The sequence below is a fragment of the Somniosus microcephalus genome, chromosome 3 (assembly GCF_052327205.1).
Source record: "Somniosus microcephalus isolate GS21.2 chromosome 3, FLI_Smic_1.0, whole genome shotgun sequence".
Taxonomy (NCBI): Eukaryota; Metazoa; Chordata; class Chondrichthyes; order Squaliformes; family Somniosidae; genus Somniosus; species Somniosus microcephalus.
In genome coordinates, this window is record NC_140989.1 from 283751876 (window position 1) to 283777806 (window position 25931).

The following is a 25931-nucleotide window of genomic DNA, read 5'->3' on the forward strand; positions in this document are numbered from 1 at the left end:
AACACCAGCCTCCTCCCACCCCTCTTCATCACCCCCATCAACACATCCTCCTCCCACCCCTCTTCATCTCACACCATCAACACATCCTCCTCCCACCCCTCTTCATCACCCCATCAACACCAGCCTCCTCCCCACCCCTCTTCATCTCACCCCGTCAACACCAGCCTCCTCCCACCCCTCTTCATCTCACCCCATCAACACCAGCCTCCTCCCACCGCTCTTCATCACCCCCACAGCCTCCTCCCACCCCTCTTCAATCACACCACCTCTCATCACACCAGCCTCCTCCCACCCTCTTCATCACCCCATCAACACCAGCCTCCTCCCACCCCTCTTCATCTCACCCCGATCAACACCAGCCTCCTCCCACCCCTCTTCATCTCACCCCATCAACACCAGCTCCTCCCACCCCTCTTCATCTCACCCCATCAACACCAGCCTCCTCCCACCCCTCTTCATCTCACCCCATCAACCACCAGCCTCCTCCCACCCCTCTTCATCTCACCCCTTCAACACCAGCCTCCTCCCACCCCTCTTCATCTCACCCCATCAACACCAGCCTCCTCCCACCCCTCTTCATCTCACCCCATCAACACCAGCCTCCTCCCACCCCTCTTCATCTCACCCCAGTCAACACCAGCCTCCTCCCACCCCTCTTCATCTCACCCCATCAACACCAGCCTCCTCCCACCCGCTCTTCATCTCACCCCATCAACACCAGCCTCCTCCCACCCCTCTTCATCTCACCCCATCAACACCAGCCTCCTCCACCCCTCTTCATCTCACCCCAATCAACACCAGCCTCCTCCCACCCCTCTTCATCTCACCCCATCAACACCAGCCTCCTCCCACCCCTCTTCATCTCACCCCATCAACACCAGCCTCCTCCCACCCCTCTTCATCTCACCCCATCAACACCAGCCTCCTCCCACCCCTCTTCATCTCACCCCATCAACACCAGCCTCCTCCCACCCCTCTTCATCTCACCCATCAACACCAGCCTCCTCCCACCCCTCTTCATCTCACCCCATCAACACCAGCCTCCTCCCACCCCCTCTTCATCTCACCCCATCAACACCAGCCTCCTCCCACCCCTCTTCATCTCACCCCATCAACACCAGCCTCCTCCCACCCCTCTTCATCTCACCCCATCAACACCAGCCTCCTCCCACCCCTCTTCATCTCACCCCATCAACACCAGCCTCCTCCCACCCCTCTTCATCTCACCCCATCAACACCAGCCTCCTCCCACCCCTCTTCATCTCACCCCATCAACAGCAGCCTCCTCCCACCCCTCTTCATCACCCCATCAACACCAGCCTCCTCCCACCCCTCTTCATCTCACCCCCATCAACAACAGCCTCCTCCCACCCCTCTTCATCTCACCCCATCAACAACAGCCTCCTCCCACCCCTCTTCATCTCACCCCATCAACACCAGCCTCCTCCCACCCCCTCTTCATCTCACCCCATCAACACATCCTCCTCCCACCCCTCTTCATCTCACCCCATCAACACCAGCCTCCTCCCACCCCTCTTCATCTCACCCCATCAACACATCCTCCTCCCACCCCTCTTCATCACCCCATCAACACCAGCCTCCTCCCACCCCTCTTCATCTCACCCCATCAACACCAGCCTCCTCCCACGCCCTCTTCATCTCACCCCGTCAACACCAGCCTCCTCCCACCCCTCTTCATCACCCCATCAACACCAGCCTCCTCCCACCCCTCTTCATCTCACCCCATCAACACCAGCCTCCTCCCACCCCTCTTCATCTCACCCCGTCAACACCAGCCTCCTCCCACCCCTCTTCATCTCACCCCATCAACACCAGCCTCCTCCCACCGCTCTTCATCACCCCATCAACACCAGCCTCCTCCCACCCCTCTTCATCACCCCGATCAACACCAGCCTCCTCCCACCCCTCTTCATCTCACCCCATCAACACCAGCCTCCTCCCACCCCTCTTCATCTCACCCCATCAACACCAGCCTCCTCCCACCCCTCTTCATCTCACCCCATCAACACCAGCCTCCTCCCACCCCTCTTCATCTCACCCCATCAACACATCCTCCTCCCACCCCCTCTTCATCTCACCCCATCAACACCAGCCTCCTCCCACCCCTCTTCATCTCACCCCATCAACACCAGCCTCCTCCCACCCCTCTTCATCTCACCATCAACACCAGCCTCCTCCCACCCCTCTTCATCTCACCCCATCCACACCAGCCTCCTCCCACCCCTCTTCATCTCACCCCATCAACACCAGCCTCCTCCCACCCCTCTTCATCTCACCCCATCAACACCAGCCTCCTCCCACCCCTCTTCATCTCACCCCATCAACACCAGCCTCCTCCCACGCCTCTTCATCTCACCCCATCAACACCAGCCTCCTCCCACCCCTCTTCATCTCACCCCATCAACACCAGCCTCCTCCCACCCCTCTTCATCTCACCCCATCAACACCAGCCTCCTCCCACCCCTCTTCATCACTTCATCAACACCAGCCTCCTCCCACCCCTCTTCATCTCACCCCATCAACAACAGCCTCCTCCCACGCCTCTTCATCTCACCCCATCAACAACAGCCTCCTCCCACCCCTCTTCATCTCACCCCATCAACACCAGCCTCCTCCCACCCCCTCTTCATCTCACCCCATCAACACATCCTCCTCCCACCCCTCTTCATCTCACCCCATCAACACCAGCCTCCTCCCACCCCTCTTCATCTCACCCCATCAACACCAGCCTCCTCCCACCCCTCTTCATCTCACCCCATCAACACCAGCCTCCTCCCACCCCTCTTCATCTCACCCCATCAACACCAGCCTCCTCCCACCCCTCTTCATCTCACCCCATCAACACCAGCCTCCTCCCACCCCTCTTCATCTCACCCCATCAACACCAGCCTCCTCCCACCCCTCTTCATCACCCCATCAACACATCCTCCTCCCACCCCTCTTCATCTCACCCCATCAACACATCCTCCTCCCACCCCTCTTCATCACCCCATCAACACCAGCCTCCTCCCACCCCTCTTCATCTCACCCCGTCAACACCAGCCTCCTCCCACCCCTCTTCATCTCACCCCATCAACACCAGCCTCCTCCCACCGCTCTTCATCACCCCATCAACACCAGCCTCCTCCCACCCCTCTTCATCACCCGATCAACACCAGCCTCCTCCCACCCCTCTTCATCTCACCCCATCAACACCAGCCTCCTCCCACCCCTCTTCATCTCACCCCATCAACACCAGCCTCCTCCCACCCCTCTTCATCTCACCCCATCAACACCAGCCTCCTCCCACCCCTCTTCATCTCACCCCATCAACACCAGCCTCCTCCCACCCCTCTTCATCTCACCCCATCAACACATCCTCCTCCCACCCCCTCTTCATCTCACCCCATCAACACCAGCCTCCTCCCACCCCTCTTCATCTCACCCCATCAACACCAGCCTCCTCCCACCCCTCTTCATCTCACCATCAACACCAGCCTCCTCCCACCCCTCTTCATCTCACCCCATCCACACCAGCCTCCTCCCACCCCTCTTCATCTCACCCCATCAACACCAGCCTCCTCCCACCCCTCTTCATCTCACCCCATCAACACCAGCCTCCTCCCACCCCTCTTCATCTCACCCCATCAACACCAGCCTCCTCCCACGCCTCTTCATCTCACCCCATCAACACCAGCCTCCTCCCACCCCTCTTCATCTCACCCCATCAACACCAGCCTCCTCCCACCCCTCTTCATCTCACCCCATCAACACCAGCCTCCTCCCACCCCTCTTCATCACTTCATCAACACCAGCCTCCTCCCACCCCTCTTCATCTCACCCCATCAACAACAGCCTCCTCCCACCCCTCTTCATCTCACCCCATCAACAACAGCCTCCTCCCACCCCTCTTCATCTCACCCCATCAACACCAGCCTCCTCCCACCCCCTCTTCATCTCACCCCATCAACACATCCTCCTCCCACCCCTCTTCATCTCACCCCATCAACACCAGCCTCCTCCCACCCCTCTTCATCTCACCCCATCAACACCAGCCTCCTCCCACCCCTCTTCATCTCACCCCATCAACACCAGCCTCCTCCCACCCCTCTTCATCTCACCCCATCAACACCAGCCTCCTCCCACCCCTCTTCATCTCACCCTATCAACACCAGCCTCCTCCCACCCCTCTTCATCTCACCCCATCAACACCAGCCTCCTCCCACCCCTCTTCATCTCACCCCATCAACACATCCTCCTCCCACCCCTCTTCATCACCCCATCAACACCAGCCTCCTCCCACCCCTCTTCATCTCACCCCATCAACACCAGCCTCCTCCCACCCTCTTCATCTCACCCCGTCAACACCAGCCTCCTCCCACCCCTCTTCATCACCCCATCAACACCAGCCTCCTCCCACCCCCTCTTCATCTCACCCCATCAACACCAGCCTCCTCCCACCCCTCTTCATCTCAACCCATCAACACCAGCCTCCTCCCACCCCTCTTCATCTCACCCCATCAACACCAGCTTCCTCCCACCCCTCTTCATCTCACCCCATCAACACCAGCCTCCTCCCACCCCTCTTCATCTCACCCCATCAACACCAGCCTCCTCCCACCCCTCTTCATCTCACCCCATCAACACCAGCCTCCTCCCACCCCTCTTCATCTCACCCCATCAACACCAGCCTCCTCCCACCCCTCTTCATCACCCCATCAACACCAGCCTCCTCCCACCCCTCTTCATCTCACCCCATCAACACCAGCCTCCTCCCACCCCCTCTTCATCTCACCCCATCAACACCAGCCTCCTCCCACCCCTCTTCATCTCACCCCATCAACACCAGCCTCCTCCCACCCCCTCTTCATCTCACCCCATCAACACCAGCCTCCTCCCACCGCTCTTCATCACCCCATCAACACCAGCCTCCTCCCACCCCTCTTCATCTCACCCCATCAACACCAGCCTCCTCCCACCCCCTCTTCATCTCACCCCATCAACACATCCTCCTCCCACCCCTCTTCATCACCCCATCAACACCAGCCTCCTCCCACCCCTCTTCATCTCACCCCATCAACACCAGCCTCCTCCCACCCCTCTTCATCACCCCATCAACACATCCTCCTCCCACCCCTCTTCATCTCACCCCATCAACGCCAGCCTCCTCCCACCCCTCTTCATCTCACCCCATCCACACCAGCCTCCTCCCACCCCTCTTCATCTCACCCCATCCACACCAGCCTCCTCCCACCCCTCTTCATCTCACCCCATCAACACCAGCCTCCTCCCACCCCTCTTCATCTCACCCCATCAACACCAGCCTCCTCCCACCCCCTCTTCATCTCACCCCATCAACACCAGCCTCCTCCCACCCCTCTTCATCTCACCCCATCAACACCAGCCTCCTCCCACCCCTCTTCATCTCACCCCATCAACACCAGCCTCCTCCCACCCCTCTTCATCTCACCCCATCAACACCAGCCTCCTCCCACCCCTCTTCATCTCACCCCATCAACACCAGCCTCCTCCCACCCCTCTTCATCTCCCCCCATCAACACCAGCCTCCTCCCACCCCTCTTCATCACCCCATCAACATCAGCCTCCTCCCACCCCTCTTCATCTCACCCCATCAACACCAGCCTCCTCCCACCCCTCTTCATCTCACCCCATCCTCCTCCCACCCCTCTTCATCTCACCCCATCCACACCAGCCTCCTCCCACCCCCTCTTCATCTCACCCCATCAACACCAGCCTCCTCCCACCCCTCTTCATCACCCCATCAACATCAGCCTCCTCCCACCCCTCTTCATCTCACCCCATCAACACCAGCCTCCTCCCACCCCTCTTCATCTCACCCCATCCTCCTCCCACCCCTCTTCATCTCACCCCATCCACACCAGCCTCCTCCCACCCTCTTCATCACCCCATCAACACCAGCCTCCTCCCACCCCTCTTCATCTCACCCCATCAACACCAGCCTCCTCCCACCCCTCTTCATCTCACCCCATCAACACATCCTCCTATTCCTTTCCCCCTCCTGTGTTTATCCAGTTTCCCTTAAATGCATCTCTGCTCTTCGCCTCGACCACTCCCTGTGGTAGCGAGTTCCACATTCTCACCACTCTCTGGGGAAAGAAGTTTCTCCTGAATTCCCGATTGGATTTATTAGTGACTATCTTATATTAATGGCCCCTAGTTCTGGTCTCGCTCCACGGTTACCCTATCGAACCCTTTCATAATCTTAAAGTCCTCTATCAGGTCACCCCTCAGCCTTCCCTTCTCCAGAGAAACAGCCCCAGCCTGTTCAATCTTTGCTGATAGTTATAACCTCTCAGTTCTGGTATTAGCCTTGTGAATCTTTCCTGCACCTTCTCCAGTGCCTCTATATCCTTTTTATAATATGGAGACCAGAACTGTGCACAGTGCTCCAAGTGTGGTCTAACCAAGGTATACGGAGACCAGAACTGTGCACCGTGCTCCAAGTGTGGTCTAACCGAGGTATGTGGAGACCAGAACTGTGCACAGTGCTCCAAGTGTGGTCTAACCAAGGTATATGGAGACCAGAACTGTGCACAGTGCCCCAAGTGTGGTCTAACCAAGGTATATGGAGACCAGAACTGTGCACAGTGCTCCAAGTGTGGTCTAACCAAGGTATATGGAGAGCAGAACTGTGCACCGTGCTCCAAATGTGGTCTAACCAAGGTATATGGAGACCAGAACTGTGCACCGTGCTCCAAGTGTGGTCTAACCGAGGTATATGGAGACCAGAACTGTGCACAGTGCTCCAAGTGTGGGCTAACCAATGTATATGGAGACCAGAACTGTGCACAGTGCTCCAAGTGTGGTCTAACCAAGGTATATGGAGACCAGGACTGTGCACAGTGCTCCAAGTGTGGTCTAACCAAGATATATGGAGACCAGAACTGTGCACAGTGCTCCAAGTGTGGTCTAACCAAGATATATGGAGACCAGAACTGTGCACAGTGCTCCAAGTGTGGTCTAACCAAGGTATATGGAGACTAGAACTGTGCACAGTGCTCCAAGTGTGGTCTATCCAAGGTATATGGAGACCAGAACTGTGCACAGTGCTCCAAGTGTGGTCTATCCAAGGTACATCGAGGCCAGAACTGTGCTTAGTTACTCCAGGTGGGGTGTAACCAAGATATATGGAGACCAGAACTGTGCACAGTGCTCCAAGTGTGGTCTAACCAAGGTATATGGAGACCAGAACTGTGCACAGTGCTCCAAGTGTGGTCTAACCGAGGTATATGGAGACCTGAACTGTGCACAGTGCTCCAAGTGTGGTCTAATCAAGGTAAATGGAGAGCAGAATCGTGCACAGTGCTCCAAGTGTGGTCTAACGAAGATATATGGAGACCAGAACTGTTCACAGTGCTCCAAGTGTGGTCTATCCAAGGTACAAGGAGACCAGAACTGTTCACAGTGCTCCATGTGTGGTCTATCCAAGGTATATGGAGACCACAACTGTGCACAATGCTCCAAGTGTGGTCTAACCAAGGTACAAGGAGACCAGAACTGTGCACAGTGCTCCAAGTGTGATCTAACCAAGGTATGTGGAGACCAGAACAGTGCACAGTGCTCCAAGTGTGGTCTAACCAAGGTATATGGAGACCAGAACTGTGCACAGTGCTCCAAGTGTGGTCTAACCAAGTTATATGGAGACCAGAACTGTGCACAGTGCTCCAAGTGTGGTCTAACCAAGGTATATGGAGACCAGAACAGTGCACAGTGCTCCAAGTGTGGTCTAACCAAGGTATATGGAGACCAGAACTGTGCACAGTGCTCCAAGTGTGGTCTATCCAAGATTCTATACAAGTTTAACATAACCCCTCTGCTTTTCGATTCTATCCCTCTAGGAATGAACCCCAGTGCTTGATTTGCTTTTTTGTAATGGCCTTATTAACCAGCGTCGCTGCTTTTAGTGATTTCTGTACCTGTACCCCCAGGTTCCCTCTGCTCCTCCACCCCATTTAGACCCCTACTTTGCCCTTGATTCACCCATCACCCACTGGCTCCCACTCCAGCAACGCCTGCAGTTTAAAATTCTCCCCCATCCTCGCATTTAAATCACCTCAGTGATGAGACATTGGAACAGAGGAGGAGGCCATTCAGCCCCGCCATTCAATGAGATCATGGCTGATCGTCCAAATTCAGTACCCTGTCCCTGCCTTCTCCCCATATCCCTTGATCCCTTTAGCCTTAAGAAATATATCCAACTCCTTCTTGAATATATTTAATGAATTGGCCTCTACTGCCTTCTGTGGTAGAGAATTCCACAGGTTCACCACTCTCTGGGTGAAGAAATTCCTCCTCATCTCTGTCCTAAATGGCTTACCCCTTATCCTTAGACTGTGACCCCTGGTTCTGGACTCCCCTGCCATCGGGAACATCCTTCCTGCATCTAGTCTGTCTAGTCCTGTTAGAATTTTATAAGTTTCGATGAGATCCCCTCTCATTCTTCTAAACTCCAGCGAGTACAAGCCCAATCGACCCAATCTCTCCTCATACGTCATTCCTGCCATCCCAGGTATCAGTCTGTTGAATCTTCGCTGCACTCCCTGCATGGCAAGAACATCCTTCCTCAGATAAGGCGACCAAAACTGCACACAATACTCCAGGTGTGGTCCAAGGTGGGGGTTGGGAGCTGATCGCGGGGTCAGATAGGACGGCCAGTGTGGTCATTGTAGAGGAACCGTGTTTTTTTTCCAAGAGCGTCTTAACCATGGTTTAAATGGCTCGCTTCCTACATTACACACAAAGTGGCTACACTTCAAAGAGCTGCACGGTCGGAGGTGCCGTCTTTCAGGTGAGACGGCAAAACCCCAGGCCCCCCCCCACCGCCTCCCCCCCAACCCCGTCTGCTCTCTCGGGTGGGACGTAAAAGATCCCGTAGGGCGCTATTTCGAAGAAGAGCAGGGGGGGGGGAAGTTCGCCCCGACGTCCTGGGGCCGAGATTTATCTCTCCCTTGGCCCCTCCCTCGCTCTCCCTTGGCCCCTCCCTCTCCCTCCCTTGGCCCCTCCCTCTCTCTCTCCCTTGGCCCCTCCCTCGCTCTCCCTCTCCCTCCCTTGGCCCCTCCCTTGGCCCCTCCCTCGCTCTCCCTTGGCCCCTCCCTCGCTCTCCCTTGGCCCCTCCCTCGCTCTCCCTTGGCCCCTCCCTCTCTCTCCCTTGGCCCCTCCCTCTCCCTCCCTTGGCCCCTCCCTCTCTTTCTCCCTTGGCCCCTCCCTCTCTCTCTCCCTTGGCCCCTCCCTCTCTCTCTCCCCTGGCCCCTCCCTCTCTCTCTCCCTCCCTTGGCCCCTCCCTCTCTCTCTCCCCCTTGGCCCCTCCCTCTCTCTCCCTTGGCCCCTCCCTCTCTCTCTCCCTTGGCCCCTCCCTCTCTCTCCCCCCTGGCCCCTCACTCTCTCTCTCCCTTGACCCCTCCCTCTCTCTCCCTTGGCCCCTCCCACTCTCTCTCCCTTGGCCCCTCCCTCTCTCTCCCCCATGGCCCCTCCCTCTCCCTCCCTTGGCCCCTACCTCTCTCTCTCTCCCTTGGCCTCTCCCTCTCTCCCCCTTGGCCCCTCCCTCTCTCTCTCCCTTGGCCCCTCCCTCCCTCTCCCCCTTGGCCCCTCCCTCTCCTTTGGCCCCTCCCTCCCTCGGCCCCTCCCTCTCTCCCCCTTGGCCCCTCCCTTTCTCTCTCTCCCTTGGCCCCTCCCTCTCTCCCTTGGCCCCTCCCCCTCTCTCTCTCCCTTGGCCCCTCCCTCCCTTGGCCCCTCCCTCTCTCTCCCCCTTGGCCCCTCCCTCTCTCCTTTGGCCCCTCCCTCTCTCTCCCTTGGCCACTCCCTCTCTCTCCCTTGGCCTCTCCCTCTCTCTCCCTTGGCCCCTCCCTCTCTCTCTCCCTTGGCCCCTCCCTCTCTCTCTCCCTTGGCCCCTCCCTCTCCCTCCCTTGGCCCCTCCCTCTCTCTCCCTTGGCCCCTCCCTCTCCATCGGCCCCTCCCTCTCCCTCCCTTGGCCCCTCCCTCTCCCTCCCTTGGCCCCTCCCTCTCTCTCCCCCTTGGCCCCTCCCTCTCTCTCCCTTGGCCCCTCCCTCTCTCTCCCCCTTGGCCCCTCCCTCTCTCTCTAGGCCCCTCCCTCTCTCTCTCGGCCCTTCCCTCCCTCTCTCCCTTGGCCCCTCCCTCTCTCCCCCTTGGCCCCTCCCTCTCTCTCCCTTGGCCCCTCCCTCTCTCCCCCTTGGCCCCTCCCTCTCTCTCTCCCTTGGCCCCGCTCTCTCCCCCTTGGCCCCTCCCTCTCTCCCTTGGCCCCTCCCTCTCCCTCCCTTGGCCCCTCCCTCTCTCCCTTGGCCCCTCCCTCTCTCTCCCCCTTGGCCCCTCCCTCTCTCTCCCTTGGCCCCTCCCTCTCTCTCCCTTGGCCCCTCCCTCTCTCTCCCCCTTGGCCCCTCCCTCTCTCTCCCTTGGCCCCTCCCTCTCTCTCCCCCTTGGCCCCTCCCTCTCTCTCCCTTGGCCCCTCCCTCTCTTGGCCCCTCCCTCTCTCTCTCCCTTGACCCCTCCCTCTCTCTCTCCCTTGGCCCTTCCCTCTCTCTCTCCCTTGGCCCTTCCCTCCCTCTCTCCCTTGGCCCTTCCCTCCCTCTCTCCCTTGGCCCCTCCCTCTCTCCCCCTTGGCCCCTCCCTCTCTCTCTCGGCCCCTCCCTCTCTATCCCTTGGCCCCTCCCTCTCTCTCTCCCTTGGCCCCTCTCTCTCCCCCTTGGCCCCTCCCTCTCTCCCTTGGCCCCTCCCTCTCTCTCCCTTGGCCCCTCCCTCTCTCTTCCTTGGCCCCTCCCTCTCTCTCCCTTGGCCCCTCCCTCGCTCTTATTTGGCCCCTCCCTCCATTATCGCTTGGCCCCTCCCTCTCTCTCCCCCTAGGCCCCTCCCTCTCTCTCTCCCTTGGCCCCTCCCTCCATTATCCCTAGGCCCCTCCCTCTCTCTCCCTTGGCCCCTCCCTCCATTATCCCTAGGCCCCTCCCTCTCTCTCTCTGTCCCCCCCTTGGCCCCTCCCTCCATTATCCCTAGGCCCCTCCCTCTCTCTCTCTCCCCCCCTTGGCCCCTCCCTCCATTATCCCTAGGCCCCTCCCTCTCTCTCTCCCTCTCCCTTGGCCCCTCCCTCCATTAGCCCTAGGCCCCTCCCTCTCTCTCTCCCCCCCTTGGCCCCTCCCTCTCTCTCTCTCCCTTGGCCCCTCCCTCCATTATCCCTTGGCCCCGCCCCCTCTCTCTCTCCCTTGGCCCCTCCCCCCATTATCCCTAGGCCCCTCCCTCTCCCTCTCTCCCTTGGCCCCTGCCTCCATTATCCCTAGGCCCCTCCCTCTCTCTCCCTTGGCCCCTCCCTCTCTCTCTCTCTCTCTCTCCCTTGGCCCCTCCCTCCATTATCCCTAGGCCCCTCCCCCCCTCTCTCTCTCTCCCTTGGCCCCTCCCTCCATTATCCCTTGGCCCCTCCCTCTCTCTCTCTCTCTCCCTTGGCCCCTCCCTCCATTATCCCTAGGCCCCTCCCTCTCTCTCTCTCTCCCTTGGCCCCTCCCTCTCTCTCTCTCTCTCCCTTGGCCCCTCCCTCCAGTATCCCTAGGCCCCTCCCTCTCTCTCTCTCTCCCTTGGCCCCTCCCTCCATTATCCCTAGGCCCCTCCCTCTCTCTCCCTTGGCCCCTCCCTCTCTCTCTCTCTCTCCCCCCCTTGGCCCCTCCCTCCATTATCCCTAGGCCCCTCCCTCTCTCTCTCTCTCTCCCTTGGCCCCTCCCTCCATTATCCCTTGGCCCCTCCCTCTCTCTCCCTTGGCCCCTCCCTCCATTATCCCTAGGCCCCTCTCTCTCTCCCTTGGCCCCTCCCTCCATTATCCCTAGGCCCCTCCCTCTCTCTCTCTCCCTTGGCCCCTCCCCCCATTATCCCTAGGCCCCTCCCTCTCTCTCTCTCTCCCCCCCTTGGCCCCTCCCTCCATTATCCCTAGGCCGCTCCCTCTCTCTCTCTCCCCCCTTGGCCCCTCCCTCTCTCTCTCTCTCTCTCCCTTGGCCCCTCCCTCCATTATCCCTAGGCCCCTCCCTCTCTCTCTCTCCCCCCTTGGCCCCTCCCTCCATTATCCCTCGGCCCCTCCCTCTCTCTCTCTCTCCCTTGGCCCCTCCCTCCATTATCCCTCGGCCCCCCTCTCTCTCTCCCTTGGCCCCTCCCTCCATTATCCCTAGGCCCCTCCCTCTCTCTCCCCCCTTGGCCCCTCCCTCCATTATCCCTCGGCCCCTCCCTCTCTCTCTCTCTCCCTTGGCCCCTCCCTCCATTATCCCTAGGCCCCCCTCTCTCTCCCCCTTGGCCCCTCCCTCAATTATCGCTTGGCCACGCCCTCTCATTAATCCCTCGGCCGTGCTTGCGTCACTCCTCCTTCCACGTCAACACGCTCTCCCTGCGGAGCCCGGATGTGGAAGCGAGGCCCCTCCCCCCACCCCCTCCGAACCTTCCCGAAGCTTCTGGAAGCCGCGGCCTAGCGGTGTCAGGTACACGGCTTCACACACACACACACAATATACAAACTTTACAACTTTCCCCTCAAGTTTATACAGGTAACAAGAGACCATTTTGATTTTTTAAAACCTTACCCCCTCATCTACAGTGATAATAATTAACAGTGATTAACCCCCGAGCCTTATTTTCCTTTCCCGTGTACCCACCGCCTCCGAGCTCCGTGTGCACGACGGCGAAGCGCTGTGTACACCCGTCCCCCCCTCCCTCATCCCAGCCTCCCATTGGCTGTCCCGCCTGTCGCTCAACGCCGCTCGGTCGCTGATTGGTCGGGCCGCCTGCCCGTCAAGTCCTGCCTCCTTTTCGATTGGCTCCCGCTCATCCCTCCCCATTTCCTCCCGCCCCCTTCGGTACACAACCGGCTTCAGGCTGAGCCGGTCCCTCCCCCCTGCGCTCCGATTGACTGGCCGCGCTGTCAATCGGACCCGGCAGCCAATCAGATGATCAGAGCTCGGCTGGCTGTCCCGCTCCCGAGTGCTAATTGGTCACCGGGCCCCGTCCATCAGAGGGCGCAGCCAATCGAAGGCACCCGATTGTCCCGCCTCGTAGCGCCGCTTGGCCATGGACGGGACTGTCAATCAAACACCACAGCCAATAGACGGCAGCCGATCGCGGCTGCCTGTCCCGCCCCACCGCGCTGATTGGCGCAGCGGGCGTGTCAATCAAATGGGGCGGATACCACGGCCGCGCGTCTTTCACGAGTAGGTTGCCCGCTGATTGGGCGGCCGGCCTGTCCATCATAAGCGAGCGACCCGCCCTCCCTGGTACACTGGGCAGCGCAGCAATGTGATTGGACAGGTCTCCTGTCAATCAACGCTACCGGGGGCGGGCCGACGCAGCTGATTGGCTTGAGGGATGCCATCCCTCTCCTCTGATTGGATGGGGGCGTTTTGTGTGCTGTCAATCACCCTCATTATAGCCTACATACCATGTCCCTACATAGAAACATCGAGGATCGGAGCAGGAGGAGGCCATTCGGCCCCTCGAGCCTGCTCCGCCATTCAATGAGATCTTCTTATCGTGTCCACGGACAGTCTATACATAGCCCAGCCAGAACGGGACACATTTTTGCACCTTGTTGTTGGATTCGGCAAGATCTGCAACAGTGGCAGGGTTCCTCTAACGATGGGCATTGCAGGAGATGTTGCATAGTCTGTGCCTCAGTTCCACATTCACAACTTAGAAGGGGAAGTGCAACGAGACCTGGGTAAGAGGATAACTAGGGAAAAAATAGGGCCCATTAGGGACAAAAGTGGCAATCTGTGTGTGGAGCCGGAAGATGTAGGTGGGGTTCTAAATGAATTTTTTGCATCTGTTTTCACTATGGAGAAGGACGATGTAGACATAGAAATAGGGCGGGGGGACTGTGATATGCTCGAACATATTAACATCGAGAGGGAGGAGGTATTGGCGGTTTTAGCTGGCCTAAAAATGGATAAATCCCCAGGCCCGGATGAAATGTATCCCAGGCTGCTGTGTGAGGCAAAGGAGGAGATTGCGGGGGCTCTAACACATATATTCAGGACCTCTCTGGCCACAGGGGATGTGCCAGAGGACTGGAGAACCGCTAATGTAGTACCATTATTCAAGAAGGGTAGTAGGGAAAAACCGGGGAACTACAGGCCAGTGAGCCTAACATCAGTGGTAGGAAAATTATTGGAAAAAATTCTGAGGGACAAAATTTGTCTCCACTTGGAGAGGCAAGGATTAATCAGGGATTGTCAACATGGCTTTGTCAAGGGAAGATCATGTCTGACTAATTTGATTGAATTTTTTGAGGGGGTGACTAGGTGTGTGGATGAGGGTAACGCAGTGGATGTGGTATACATGGATTTCAGTAAGGCCTTCGATAAAGTCCCGCACAGGAGATTGGTCAGGAAGGTAAGAGCCCATGGAATCCAGGGTGCCTTGGCACATTGGATACAAAACTGGCTTAGTGGCAGAAGGCAGAGGGTGATGGTCGAAGGTTGTTTTTGTGACTGGAAGCCTGTGGCCAGTGGGGTACCACAGGGATCGGTGCTGGGTCCCTTGCTGTTTGTGGTCTACATTAATGACTTGGATATGAATGTAAAAGGTATGATCAGTAAGTTCGCGGATGATACAAAAATTGGTAGGGTGGTAAACAGCGAGGAGGGTAGCCTCAGTCTGCAGGACGATATAGATGGGTTGGTCAGATGGGCGGAACAGTGGCAAATGGAATTCAACCCGGAAAAGTGCGAGGTGATGCACTTTGGGGGTCTAACAAGGCAAGGGAATACACAATGAATGGAAAGACCCTAGGCAAGACGGAGGGTCAGAGGGATCTGGGTGTGCAAGTACACAGATCCCTGAAGGCGGCGGAACAGGTGGATAAGGTGGTAAAAAAGGCATATGGGATACTTGCCTTCATTAGCCGAGGCATTGAATATAAGAGCAAGGAGGTTATGATGGAGCTGTATAAAACACTGGTTAGGCCACAGCTGGAATACTGTGTGCAGTTCTGGTCGCCACACTACAGGAAGGATGTGATCGCGTTAGAGAGGGTGCAGAGGAGGTTCACCAGGATGTTACCAGGGCTGGAGCGCTTCAGCTATGAAGAGAGACTGGGCAGATTGGGTTTGTTTTCCTTGGAGCAGAGGAGGCTGAGGGGGGACATGATTGAGGTGTACAAAATTATGAGGGGCATAGATAGGATGGATGCTGAGGAGCTTTTTCCCTTAGTAGAGGGGTCAATAACTAGGGGGCATAGATTCAAGGTAAAGGGCGGGAGGTTTAGAGGGGATTTGAGAAAGAACTTTTTCACCCAGAGGGTGGTTGGAGTCTGGAACTCACTGCCTGAAAGGGTTGTGGAGGCAGGAACCCTCACAACATTTAAGAAGCATTTGGATGAGCACTTGAAATGCCACAGCATACAAGGCTACGGACCAAATGCTGGAATATGGGATTAGATCAGACTGGGCTTGATGGCCGGCGCGGACACGATGGGCCGAAGGGCCTCTATCCGTGCTGTATAACTCTATGGCTCCTTGTGCACCAGTCGCTGAAGGTAAGCATGCAGGTGCAGCAGGCGGTGAAGAAGGCAAATGGTATGTTGGCCTTCGTAGCGAGAGGGTTCGAGTACAGGAGCAAGGATGTCTTGCTGCAGTTGTACAGGGCCTTGGTGAAACATAGAAACATAGAAGATAGGAGCAGGAGTAGGCCATTCGGCCCTTCGAGCCTGCTCCGCCATTCAACGAGATCATGGCTGATCATCCAAACCCTAGCACCCGGCCCCTACACCGACAGCCATCCCACCCAAGCCCTATCCCCGTAACCCCTACACCAACACATATCCCACCCTATCCCCGTAACCCCACGTATTTAATCCCCCCTAACACTAAGGGTCAATTTTTATCATGGCCAATCAACCTAACCCGCACATTTTTCGACTGTGGGAGGAAACCAGAGCACCCGGAGAAAACCCACGCAAACACGGGGAGAATTTGCAAACTCCACACAGACAGTCACCCGAGGCCGGATTTGAACCCGGGTCCCTGGCGCTGTGAGGCAACAGTGCTAACCACTATGCCACCGTGCTGCCCTTGACCGCACCTTAAGTATTGTGTGCAGTTTTGGTCACCTTATCTGAGGAAGGATGTTCTTGCCATGGAGGGAGTGCAGCGAAGATTCACCAGACTGATACCTGGGATGGCAGGAATGACGTATGAGGAGAGATTGGGTCGATTGGGCTTATACTCACTGGAGTTTAGAAGATTGAGAGGGGATCTCATCGAAACTTATAAAATTCTGTCAGGCCTGGACAGACTAGATGCAGGAAGGATGTTCCCGATGGCCGGGGAGTCCAGAACCAGGGGTCACAGTCTAAGGATAACGGGTAAGCCATTTAGGACTAAAATGAGGAGGAATTTCTTCACCCAGAGAGTGGTGAACCTGTGGAATTCTCTACCACAGAGGGCCGTGGAGGCCAGTTCATTAAATATATTCAAGAAGGAGTTAGATATATTTCTTAAGGCTAAAGGGATCAAGGGATATGGGGAGAAGGCAGGGACAGGGTACTGAATTTGGATGATCAGCCATGATCTCATTGAATGGCGGAGCAGGCTCGAAGAGCCGAATGGCCTACTCCTGCTCCTATCTTCTATGTTTGTCGAGCTGGTTGAATATCCCCATTTGCTTAGTGACACCTTTGAGCAACCTACACCGGTCCTAAGTCTGTTAAGGCACTTCCAGGTTGCCCAGTTGCAATTAGCTCCTGGGGGAAGGTTTTCATCAAGTAAAATTTCCATCGCTGGGGGTTGTTCAAGACTGGCGAGCCGGTCTTTCCACAAGGCGATGTGGGCTTCAGATGAGCTTGATTGTAATGGAACAACACTGTTCATGAAGCTCTTCCTTGACTTTCGGCGGCTGGGTGTAGGTGTATGACAATGCAGAGGGTGCCTCTCATCTGATGTTTGACGGAGTCGCTCTTTCTTGCTGGCTACCGTTCTTATATCAGGGGGAGCGATACCCGCCAGGATATATAGGCTGTTGGTGTTTGTTGGTTTTAAGCAACCTGTGATAAATCGGCAGCTTGCATTCAGAACGGCATCCATCTTCTTGGCATGAGTAGACCTTTCCCATGCAGGGCAAGCATATTCGGCAGTGGAATAGCAAAAAGCAAATGCACTGGTTCGCAATGTTTTCGGGCTTGCTCTCCATCTTGTGTTAGTGAGCTTATTCAGGATGTTGTTTCGTGCGCTCACTTTTGCCTTTGTCTTCTCGATGTGTTTCTTGAAGGTGAGGCATCGGTCAAGGGTGACTCCATAGTAGATAGGGTGCTCGCAATGCATCAGTGTTGCTCCATACCAGGTTACTTTCAGCTGGCGTTTGGCTTCACGGTTTCTGAGGTGGAATGCACAAACTTGCGTCTTTGACGGGTTTGCGCGAAGGTGGTTTTCTTCATAGTAGGATTTTAGTCCCTCCAAGGCCTCAGAAAGCATTTTCTCCACGGTGTTAAAATCAGTGCTTTGGGCAGTGACACATAAGTCATCAGCATATATAAAACGGCGTGTGACACCGTCTATAGGTTGGTCATTCATGTAGATGTTGTACAGCAGCGGTGCAAGCACGCTTCCCTGAGGAAGACCATTCTTCTGAATACGCCACCTGCTGCGCTTCCCACCTAGTTCAACATAGAACCGGCGATTCTGAAGCATGCTTTCTAACAGCTCTGTTAAGTGAATCTCGTTTGTCATCTCTAGAATCTTGCAGAAGAGACGTCTATGGTTCACTATCGTATGCTGCTGACAGGGCTACAAAAACAGCACCTGTTACCATCCCTTGCTCAAAACCATCTTGGATGTGTTGTGAGGTTGAGCAGTTGGCTTGTTGTTGATTTGCCGGGGCGGAAAATGAGATCATGGCTGATCATCCAAATTCAGTACCCTATCCCTGCCTTCTCCCCATATCACAGAAACCCCACAGTGCAGATAGAGGCCAATTCGGCCCATTGAGCCTGCACCGACACATATCCCACCCTCTCCCTGTAACCCCACGTATTTAATCCCCCTAACACTAAGGGTCAATTTATCATAGCCAATCAACCTAACCCGCACATCTTTGGACTGTGGGAGGAAACCGGAGCACCCGGAGGAAACCCACGCAAACACGGGGAGAATGTGCAAACTCCACACAGACAGTCGCCTGAGGCCGGATTCGAACCTGGGTCTCTGGTGCTGTGAGGCAACAGTGCTAACCACCATATCCCCTGATCCCTTTAGCCTTAAGACATATATTTAACTCCTTCTTGAATATATTTAATGAACTGGCCTCCACCGCCCTCTTCCTAGATTCCCCCATTGACATGGTAGATAAGAGAGAAACTTTTCCCGCTGCTGGGGCAGTCTAGGGGCTGAACAGCCTCCTCCTGTTCCTGTGTAACAGGCTCGAGGGGTTGAACGGCCTCCTCCTGTTCCTGTGTAACAAGCTCGAGGGGCTGAATGGGCCGCCTCCTGTTCCTGTGTAACAGGATCGAGGGGCTGAATGGCCTCCTCCTGATCCCGTGTAACGGGCTCAAGGGGCTGAATGGCCTCCTCCTGTGTAACAGGATCGAGGGGCTGAAAGGCCTCCTCCTATTCCTGTGCAACAGGATCGAGGGGCTGAACGGCCTCCTCCTGTTCCTGTGCAACAGGCTCGAGGGGCTGAACGGCCTCCTCCTGTTCCTGTGTAACAGGATCGAGGGGCTGAACGGCCTCCTCCTGTTCCTGTGCAACAGGCTCGAGGGGCTGAACGGCCTCCTCCTGTTCCTGTGCAACAGGATCGAGGGGCTAAATGGCCTCCTCCTGTTCCTGTGTAACAGGCTCGAGGAGCTTAACAGATTCCTCTTGTTCCTGTGCAACAGGCTCGAGGGGGCATAACTTGGTCTAGCAGCACGGGGGATATGGTATTGTATTTCAAATCCCTCCACGGCCCTTGCCCCTCCCTATCTCTGTAACCTCCTCCAGCCCCCACAACCCTCCGAGATCTCTGCATTCCTCCAATTCCGGCTCTTGCACATCTCCCCCCACCCCCCCCCGATTCTAATCGCTCCACCATTGGCGGCCGTGCCTTCAGCTGCCAGGGCCCTAAGCTCTGGAATTCCCTCCCTAAACCTCTCCGCCTCTCTCCTCCTTAAAACCGACCTCTTTGACCCAGCTTTTCGTCGCCTGCCCTAATATCTCCTTATGTGGCTCGGTATCCAAGTTTGTCTGATAATCGCTCCCGTGAAGCGCCTTAAAGGTGCTATATAAATGAGAGTTGTTGTGGGGGAGGCACAGATGTACAAGATGAAGAAATTCAACCGAGACACACACACACACAGTTAAAGCTAACAAACTTTATTGTAATTCCAAACGAGGTAACAAAACTACAGAGTCTCAGTTAATGATGGGACAAGGCGCGAGGGAACCATCGTAAAATGGCCGCCTGGGACAAAATGGCCGCCGCAACCCCCAAAAATACAGTCAACCCAATCAGGTGCCATCTTCGCTCCCAAGTCCCTTCTTTTCCCCCAAAACCACCCCCCCCCACCCCACACGTTATCGTAAGTCGAGCCACAGGAGGGGAGCAAGAATTCGTTGCTGTTTCTCCGCCCCACCCGACTCCTTCCGAGCAGAGATGCCGCGGACGACAAACATTTCCCCCCCCCCCCCCATTCCTCCACAGCACCGAGCTCGGGGGCGAGGACCGAGACACCCCCCCTTGTCCCCCGGCAGTCGAACAGCTCCCAGCTCAGAGGGTGGGAAAACGACCGAGACCCTCCCCCGGTCAAATAGGTCCGAGCTCGGGGGGGGAAGAGGACAGAGACCCTTCGCTCACCCTCCGGCAGTCGAATAGCTCCCAGCTCAGGGGGTGGGGAAATGTCAGAGACACGCCCTCACCCTCCCCTGGTCGAATAGGTCCGAGCTCGGGGACGCAGGGTAAGAGGACACAGACCCTCGCTCACCCTCCGGCAGTCGAATAGCTCCCAGCTCAGGGGGTGGGGAAACGTCAGAGACCCTCCCTCACCCTCCCCTGATCGAATAGGTCAGAGCTCGGCAGGGGGGGGGGGCTGTGGGGGGGAAGAACCGGACCGAGACCTCTCACCCTCCCCTGGTCGAATAGGTCCGAGCTCGGGGAAGAGGACAGAGACCCTTGCTCATCCTCCAGCAGTCGAATAGCTCCCAGCTCAGTGGGTGGGGAAATGACCGAGACCCTCCCTCACTCTCCCCTGGTCGAATAGGTCCGAGCTCGGCAGTTGCGGGGCGGGGGGGGGAGGGAACCGGACCGAGACCTTCCCTCATCCTCCCCTGGTCGAATAGCCCCGAGCTGGGCAATCCCGCAACAACCCCGGAGGATTGAGCGGAACTCGACTGCTTCTGCCGACGCGCACCCGTGACTGAAGCCCCTTTCCTTTCCCTCCCCGCCCCCCCCCCCCCCCCCCCCCCGGGGGCCACCTAGACCCCTGGGTGGGGCCACCCAGCTCCCAGGCTAGGCGTGCCCCCCATCCTTGTACACACGGTGAAGGTCCACGACGTCCTCGCGGCAGATGCGCACCCAGCCGCTCTCCTTGACGTGGTAGAGGCTGACTATTCCGCCGGAGTAGGCGTCGCGGTAGGTGGCGTGGTAGATGGCCTGCTTGGCCAGCTCGTAGGCCTCCTCCGGGGGCATGTCGTGCCGGTAGCCGCGGTCCAGCACCCCGTAGGCGTAGACGGACCCTGAGCCCACCGAGAAGACCTCCCCCGACAGCCGGTTCCCCTCGCTGTCTACGTAATACAGGCCTGGAGAGGGGAAGAGAAAAAAACAAGGGGCAGGTGGGTTAGAGAGGAGTTGAGAAACACTACACCACGACCCCGCCCGCAACTCCACCACCCAGGCTCGTATTTCGCGCCGGCTCGGCCGGCAGGCTATTCGACTCTGGAGGCAGCGCCTTTCTGACAGAAGCGCCTCCGTCTGGGTCTGGGCATCACCCCAGGTTCCCCAGAGATAGTGAACCGTCAGTATCTGACTCCCCACACTGTCCGGCCCCTCGAATAGGAGCAGGAGTAGGCCATTCGGCCCCTCGAGCCTGCTCCGCCATTCAATAAGATCATGGCTGATCTCATTAGCCGAGGCATAGAATACAAGAGCAGGGAGGTTATGATGGAGCTGTACAAAACGCTAGTTAGGCCACAGCTGGACTACTGTGTGCAGTTCTGGTCGCCACACTATAGGAAGGGTGTGATTGCATTGGAGAGGGTGCAGAGGAGATTCACCAGGATGTTACCTGGGCTGGAGCGCTTCAGCTATGAAGAGAGAGTGGGCAGGCTGGGGTTGTTTTCCTTAGAGCAGAGAAGGCGGAGGGGGGACCTGATTGAGGTGTACAAATTATGGGCAGCCTTGAGGAAGAGTTCATAGAGTGCATTAGGGATGGGTTCCTTGAGCAGTATGTTACTGAACCAACCAGGGGGCAGGCAATCTTAGATCTGGTCCTGTGTAATGAGACAGGATTAATAAAAAATGTCCTAGTAAAGGATCCCCTTGGAATGAGTGATCATAACATGGTTGAATTCCAAATTCAGTTGGAGGGTGAGAGAGTTGAATCTCAAACCAGCATACTAAGCTTAAAGGAGACTATGAAGGTTTGAGAGCAGAGTTGACTAAAGTGGACTGGGAAAATAGATTAAGGTGTAAGACGGTACATGAGCAGTGGTGTACATTCAAGGATATATTTCACAACTTAAGAAAAATATATTCCACTGAGGAAAAAGGGGCGTAAAAGAAAAGACAGCCATCCGTGGCTAAGTAAAGTAATAAAGGATAGTATCCGACTGAAAACAAGGGCATATAAAGTAGCCAAATCTAGTGGGAGGATCGAAGATTGGGAAGCATTTAAAAGCCAGCAAAGAATAACTAAAAGATTAATTAAGAAAGGGAAGATAGATTATGAAAGTAAACTAGCAAAAAATATAAAAACAGATAGCAAGAGTTTCTACAGTTATATAAAAAGAAAAAGGGTGGCTAAAGTGAATGTTGGTCCCTTAGACGACGAGACCGGGAAATTAGTAGTGGGGAACATGGAGATGGCAAAAACGTTGAACAAATATTTTGTATCAGTCTTTACAGTAGAGGACACTAAAAATATCCCAACACTGGACAAACGGGGCTATAGGGGGGAGGAGCTAAACACGATTAAAATCACTGAGGATGTGGTACTCGGTAAGATAATGGGACTTAAGGCGGATAAATCCCCTGGACCCGATGGCTTACATCCTAGGGTCTTGAGCGAAGTAGCGGTAGGGATTGTGGATGCATTGGTGGTAATTTTCCAAAACTCCCTGGGTTCAGGAAAGATCCCAGCAGATTGGAAAACTGCTAATGTAACGCCCTTATTTAAAAAGGGAGGTAGACAAAAGGCTGGAAACTATTGACCAGTTAGCCTAACATCTGTGGTTGGTAAAATGTTGGAGTCCATTATTAAGGAAGCAGTAACAGGACATTTGGATAAGCATAATTTAATCGGACAGTCAGCATGGTTTTATGAAGGGGAAGTCATGTTTGACAAATTTGCTCGAATTCTTTGAGGACGTAACAAACAGGGTGGATAAAGGGGAACCAGTGGATGTAGTGTATTTGGACTTCCAAAAGGCATTTGACAAGGTGTCACACAAAAGATTACTGATCAAGATAAAAAATCACGGGATTGGGGGTAATATACTGGCATGGGTGGAAGATTGGCTATCTAACAGAAAACAGAGAGTTGGGATAAATGGTTCGTTCTCGGGCTGGCAATCAGTAACTAGTGGTGTTCCGCAGGGGTCAGTGCTGGGACCCCAACTCTTTACAATCTATATTAACGATTTGGAGGAAGGGACCGAGTGCAACATATCCAAGTTTGCCGACGATACAAAGATGGGAGGGAAAGTAGTGAGTGAGGAGGACATAAAAAACCTGCAAAAGGACATAGACAGGCTAAGTGAGTGGGCAGAGATTTGGCAGATGCAATATAATGTTGGAAAGTGTGAGGTTATGCACTTTGGCAGAAAAAATCAAAGAGCAAGTTATTATCTAAATGGAGAGAAACTGCAAAGTGCTACAGTACAAAGGGATCTGGGGGTCCTGGTGAATGAAACACAGAAGGTTAGTATGCAGGTGCAGCAGGTGATCAGGAAGGCCAATGGAATCTTGGCTTTTATTGCAAGGGGGATGGAGTATAAAAACAGGGAAGTCTTGCTGCAGTTATACAGGGTATTGGTGAGGCCACACCTGGAATACTGCGTGCAGTTTTGGTTTCCATATTTAAGAAAAGATATACTTGCTCTCGAGGCGGTTCAGAGAAGGTTCACTCGGTTGATTCCAGAGATGAGGGGGTTGACGTATGAGGAAAGGTTGAGTAGGTTGGGCCTCTACTCATTGGAGTTCAGAAGAATGAGAGGCGATCTTATCGAAACATATAAGATTGTGAGGGGGCTTGATCGGGTGGATGCGGGGAGGATGTTTCCACTGATGGGTGAGACTAGAACTAGGGGGCATAATCTTAGAATAAGGGGCTGCCCTTTCAAAACTGAGATGAGGAGAAACTTCTTCACTCAGAGGGTAGTAAATCTATGGAATTTGCTACCCCAGAGAGCTGTGGAAGCTGCAACATTAAATAAATTTAAAACGGAGATACAGTTTCCTAGCTGATAAGGGAATTAGGGGTTACGGGGAGAGGGCAGGGAAGTGGACTTGAGTCTAGGTTCGGATGAACCATGATCCTATTGAATGGCGGAGCAGGCCCGAGGGGCCGTATGGCCTACTCCTACTCCTACTTCTTATGAGGGGCATAGATAGGGTAGATAGAAAGGAACTTTTCCCCTTAGTAGATGGGTCAATAACCAGGGGGCATAGTTTCAAGGTAAGGGGCGGGAGGTTTAGAGGGGATTTGAGGAAAAACTTTTTCACCCAGAGGGTGGTTGGAATCTGGAACTCACTGCCTGAAAGGGTGGTAGAGGCAGGAACCCTCACAACATTCAAGAAGCATTTCGATGAGCACTTGAAACGCCATAGCATACAAGGCTACGGACCAAGTGCTGGAAAATGGGATTAGAATAGACAGGGCTTGATGGCCGGCGCGGACACGATGGGCCTCATTCTGTGCTGTATAACTATGATCTTTGACCTCAACTCCAGTTTCCCGCCCGATCTCCATATCCCTCGATTCCCCTAGAGTCCAACAATCTATCGATCTCAGCCTTGAATATACTCAAAGACTCAGCATTCACAGCCCTCTGGGGCGGAGAATTCCAAAGATTCACAACCCTCTGAGTGAAGAAATTCCTCCTCATCTCAGTCTTAAATGGCCGACCCTTTTATCCTGAGACTGTGACCCCTAGTTCTAGACTCTCCAGCCAGGGGAAACAACCTCTCAGCATCTACCCCATCAATCCCCCTCAGAATCTTGTATGTTTCAATGAGATCACCTCTCATTCTTCTAATCTTTAGAGAGTATCGGCCCAATCTACACAATCTCTCCTCATAGGACAGCCCTCTCCTCCCAGGAATCAATCTAGTGAACCTTCGTTGCACCGCCTCCAAGGCAAGTATATCCTTCCTCAGATAAGGAGACCAGAACTGTGCCCAGTACTCCAGGTGTGGTCTCACCAAGGCCATGTACAATTGGAGCAAGACTTCCTTACTCTTATACTACAACCCCCTTGCAATAAAGGCCAACAAGCCATTTGCCTTCCTTATTGCTTGCTGTACCTGTATGCTCGCTTTCTGCGACCCGTAAACTTGAGATCATCCAGAACTCTGATGCCCCGTGTCCTAACTCGCACTGAGGCCCGTTCACCCATCACCCCCGCTGTCCTCGTTGACCTAACACTGGCTCCCGGTCCGAGAACACCTCGATATTAAAATTCTCGTCCTTGGCCTCGCCCCCCCTCCCTACCGCTGTAACCTCCTCCAGCCCCCACAACCCTCCAAGATCTCTGCACTCCTCCAATCCTGGCCTCTTGCGCATCCCCCTCGATTTCCGTCGCTCCACCATTGGCGGCCGTGCCTTCAGCCGCCAGGGGCCCCGAGCTCTGGAATTCCCTCCCTAAACCTCTCCGCCTCTCTCTCCTCCGTTAAGACGCTCCTTAAAACCGACCTCTTTGACCAGGCATTTGGTCACCTGCCCCAATATCTCCTTACGTGGCTCGGTGTCAAACTTTGTTTGTTTTACGCTCTTGTGTAGCGCCTTGGGACGTTTTACTACATTAAAGGCGCTATATCAATGCAAGTTGTTGTTAATTCTGACCCTCCCAGCCGGGATTCGAGCCCAGGTCCCTCAGAGGCAGTGAATGGTCAGTGTCTGATCTCTTCCCCCTCCCCTCTCCCTCCCTCCCCTTCCTTCTCCCTCGCTCCCTCCCCTTCCTTCTCCCTCGCTCCCCCTTCCCTCTGCTCCCTCCCCCTCTCTTCCTCCCCCTTCTACGGGGATAGAATATAAAAATAGGGAGGTATTGCTTCAGTTGTACAAGGTATTGGTGAGACCGCACCTGGAATACTGCATACAGTTTTGGTGTCCATACTTAAGAAAGGACATACTTGCTCTCGAGTCAGTACAAAGAAGGTTCACTCGGTTAATCCCGGGGATGAGGGGATGGACATATGAGGAGAGGTTGACGTAGATTGGGACTCTACTCATTGGAGTTCAGAAGAATGAGAGGCGATCTTATTGAAACATATAAGATTGTGAAGGGGTTGGATCGGGTGGATGCGGGGAAGATGTTCCCGATGATGGGTGAAACTAGAACTAGGGGGCATAGTCTTAGAATAAGGGGCTGCTCTTTCAAAACTGAGAGGAGGAGGAACTACTTCACTCAGAGGGTGGTAGGTCCATGGAATATGCTGCCCCAAAAAGCTGTAGAAGCTACATCATTACATAAATTTAAAACAGAAATAGACAGTTTCCTGCCCTCCAGAACGTA

General features: G+C 55.2%; 2 protein-coding genes across 4 annotated transcripts in view; one reads left to right on the forward strand and one right to left on the reverse strand.

Moving 5' to 3' along the window:
* The window catches only part of usp1 (ubiquitin specific peptidase 1), a 171275-nt gene that overhangs the window by 29834 nt on the left and 115510 nt on the right, over window positions 1-25931 (forward strand). The window lies entirely within an intron of this gene.
* Window positions 19338-25931, reverse strand: part of LOC147122016 (proteasome subunit beta type-11-like) — a 47364-nt gene continuing 40770 nt past the window's right edge. The window contains exon 2 of the mRNA XM_085977000.1: window positions 19338-21147. Within this exon, the coding sequence (XP_085833126.1) occupies window positions 20491-21147 (657 nt within the window). The 3' untranslated portion in view covers window positions 19338-20490. The remainder of the gene's footprint in view (window positions 21148-25931) is intronic.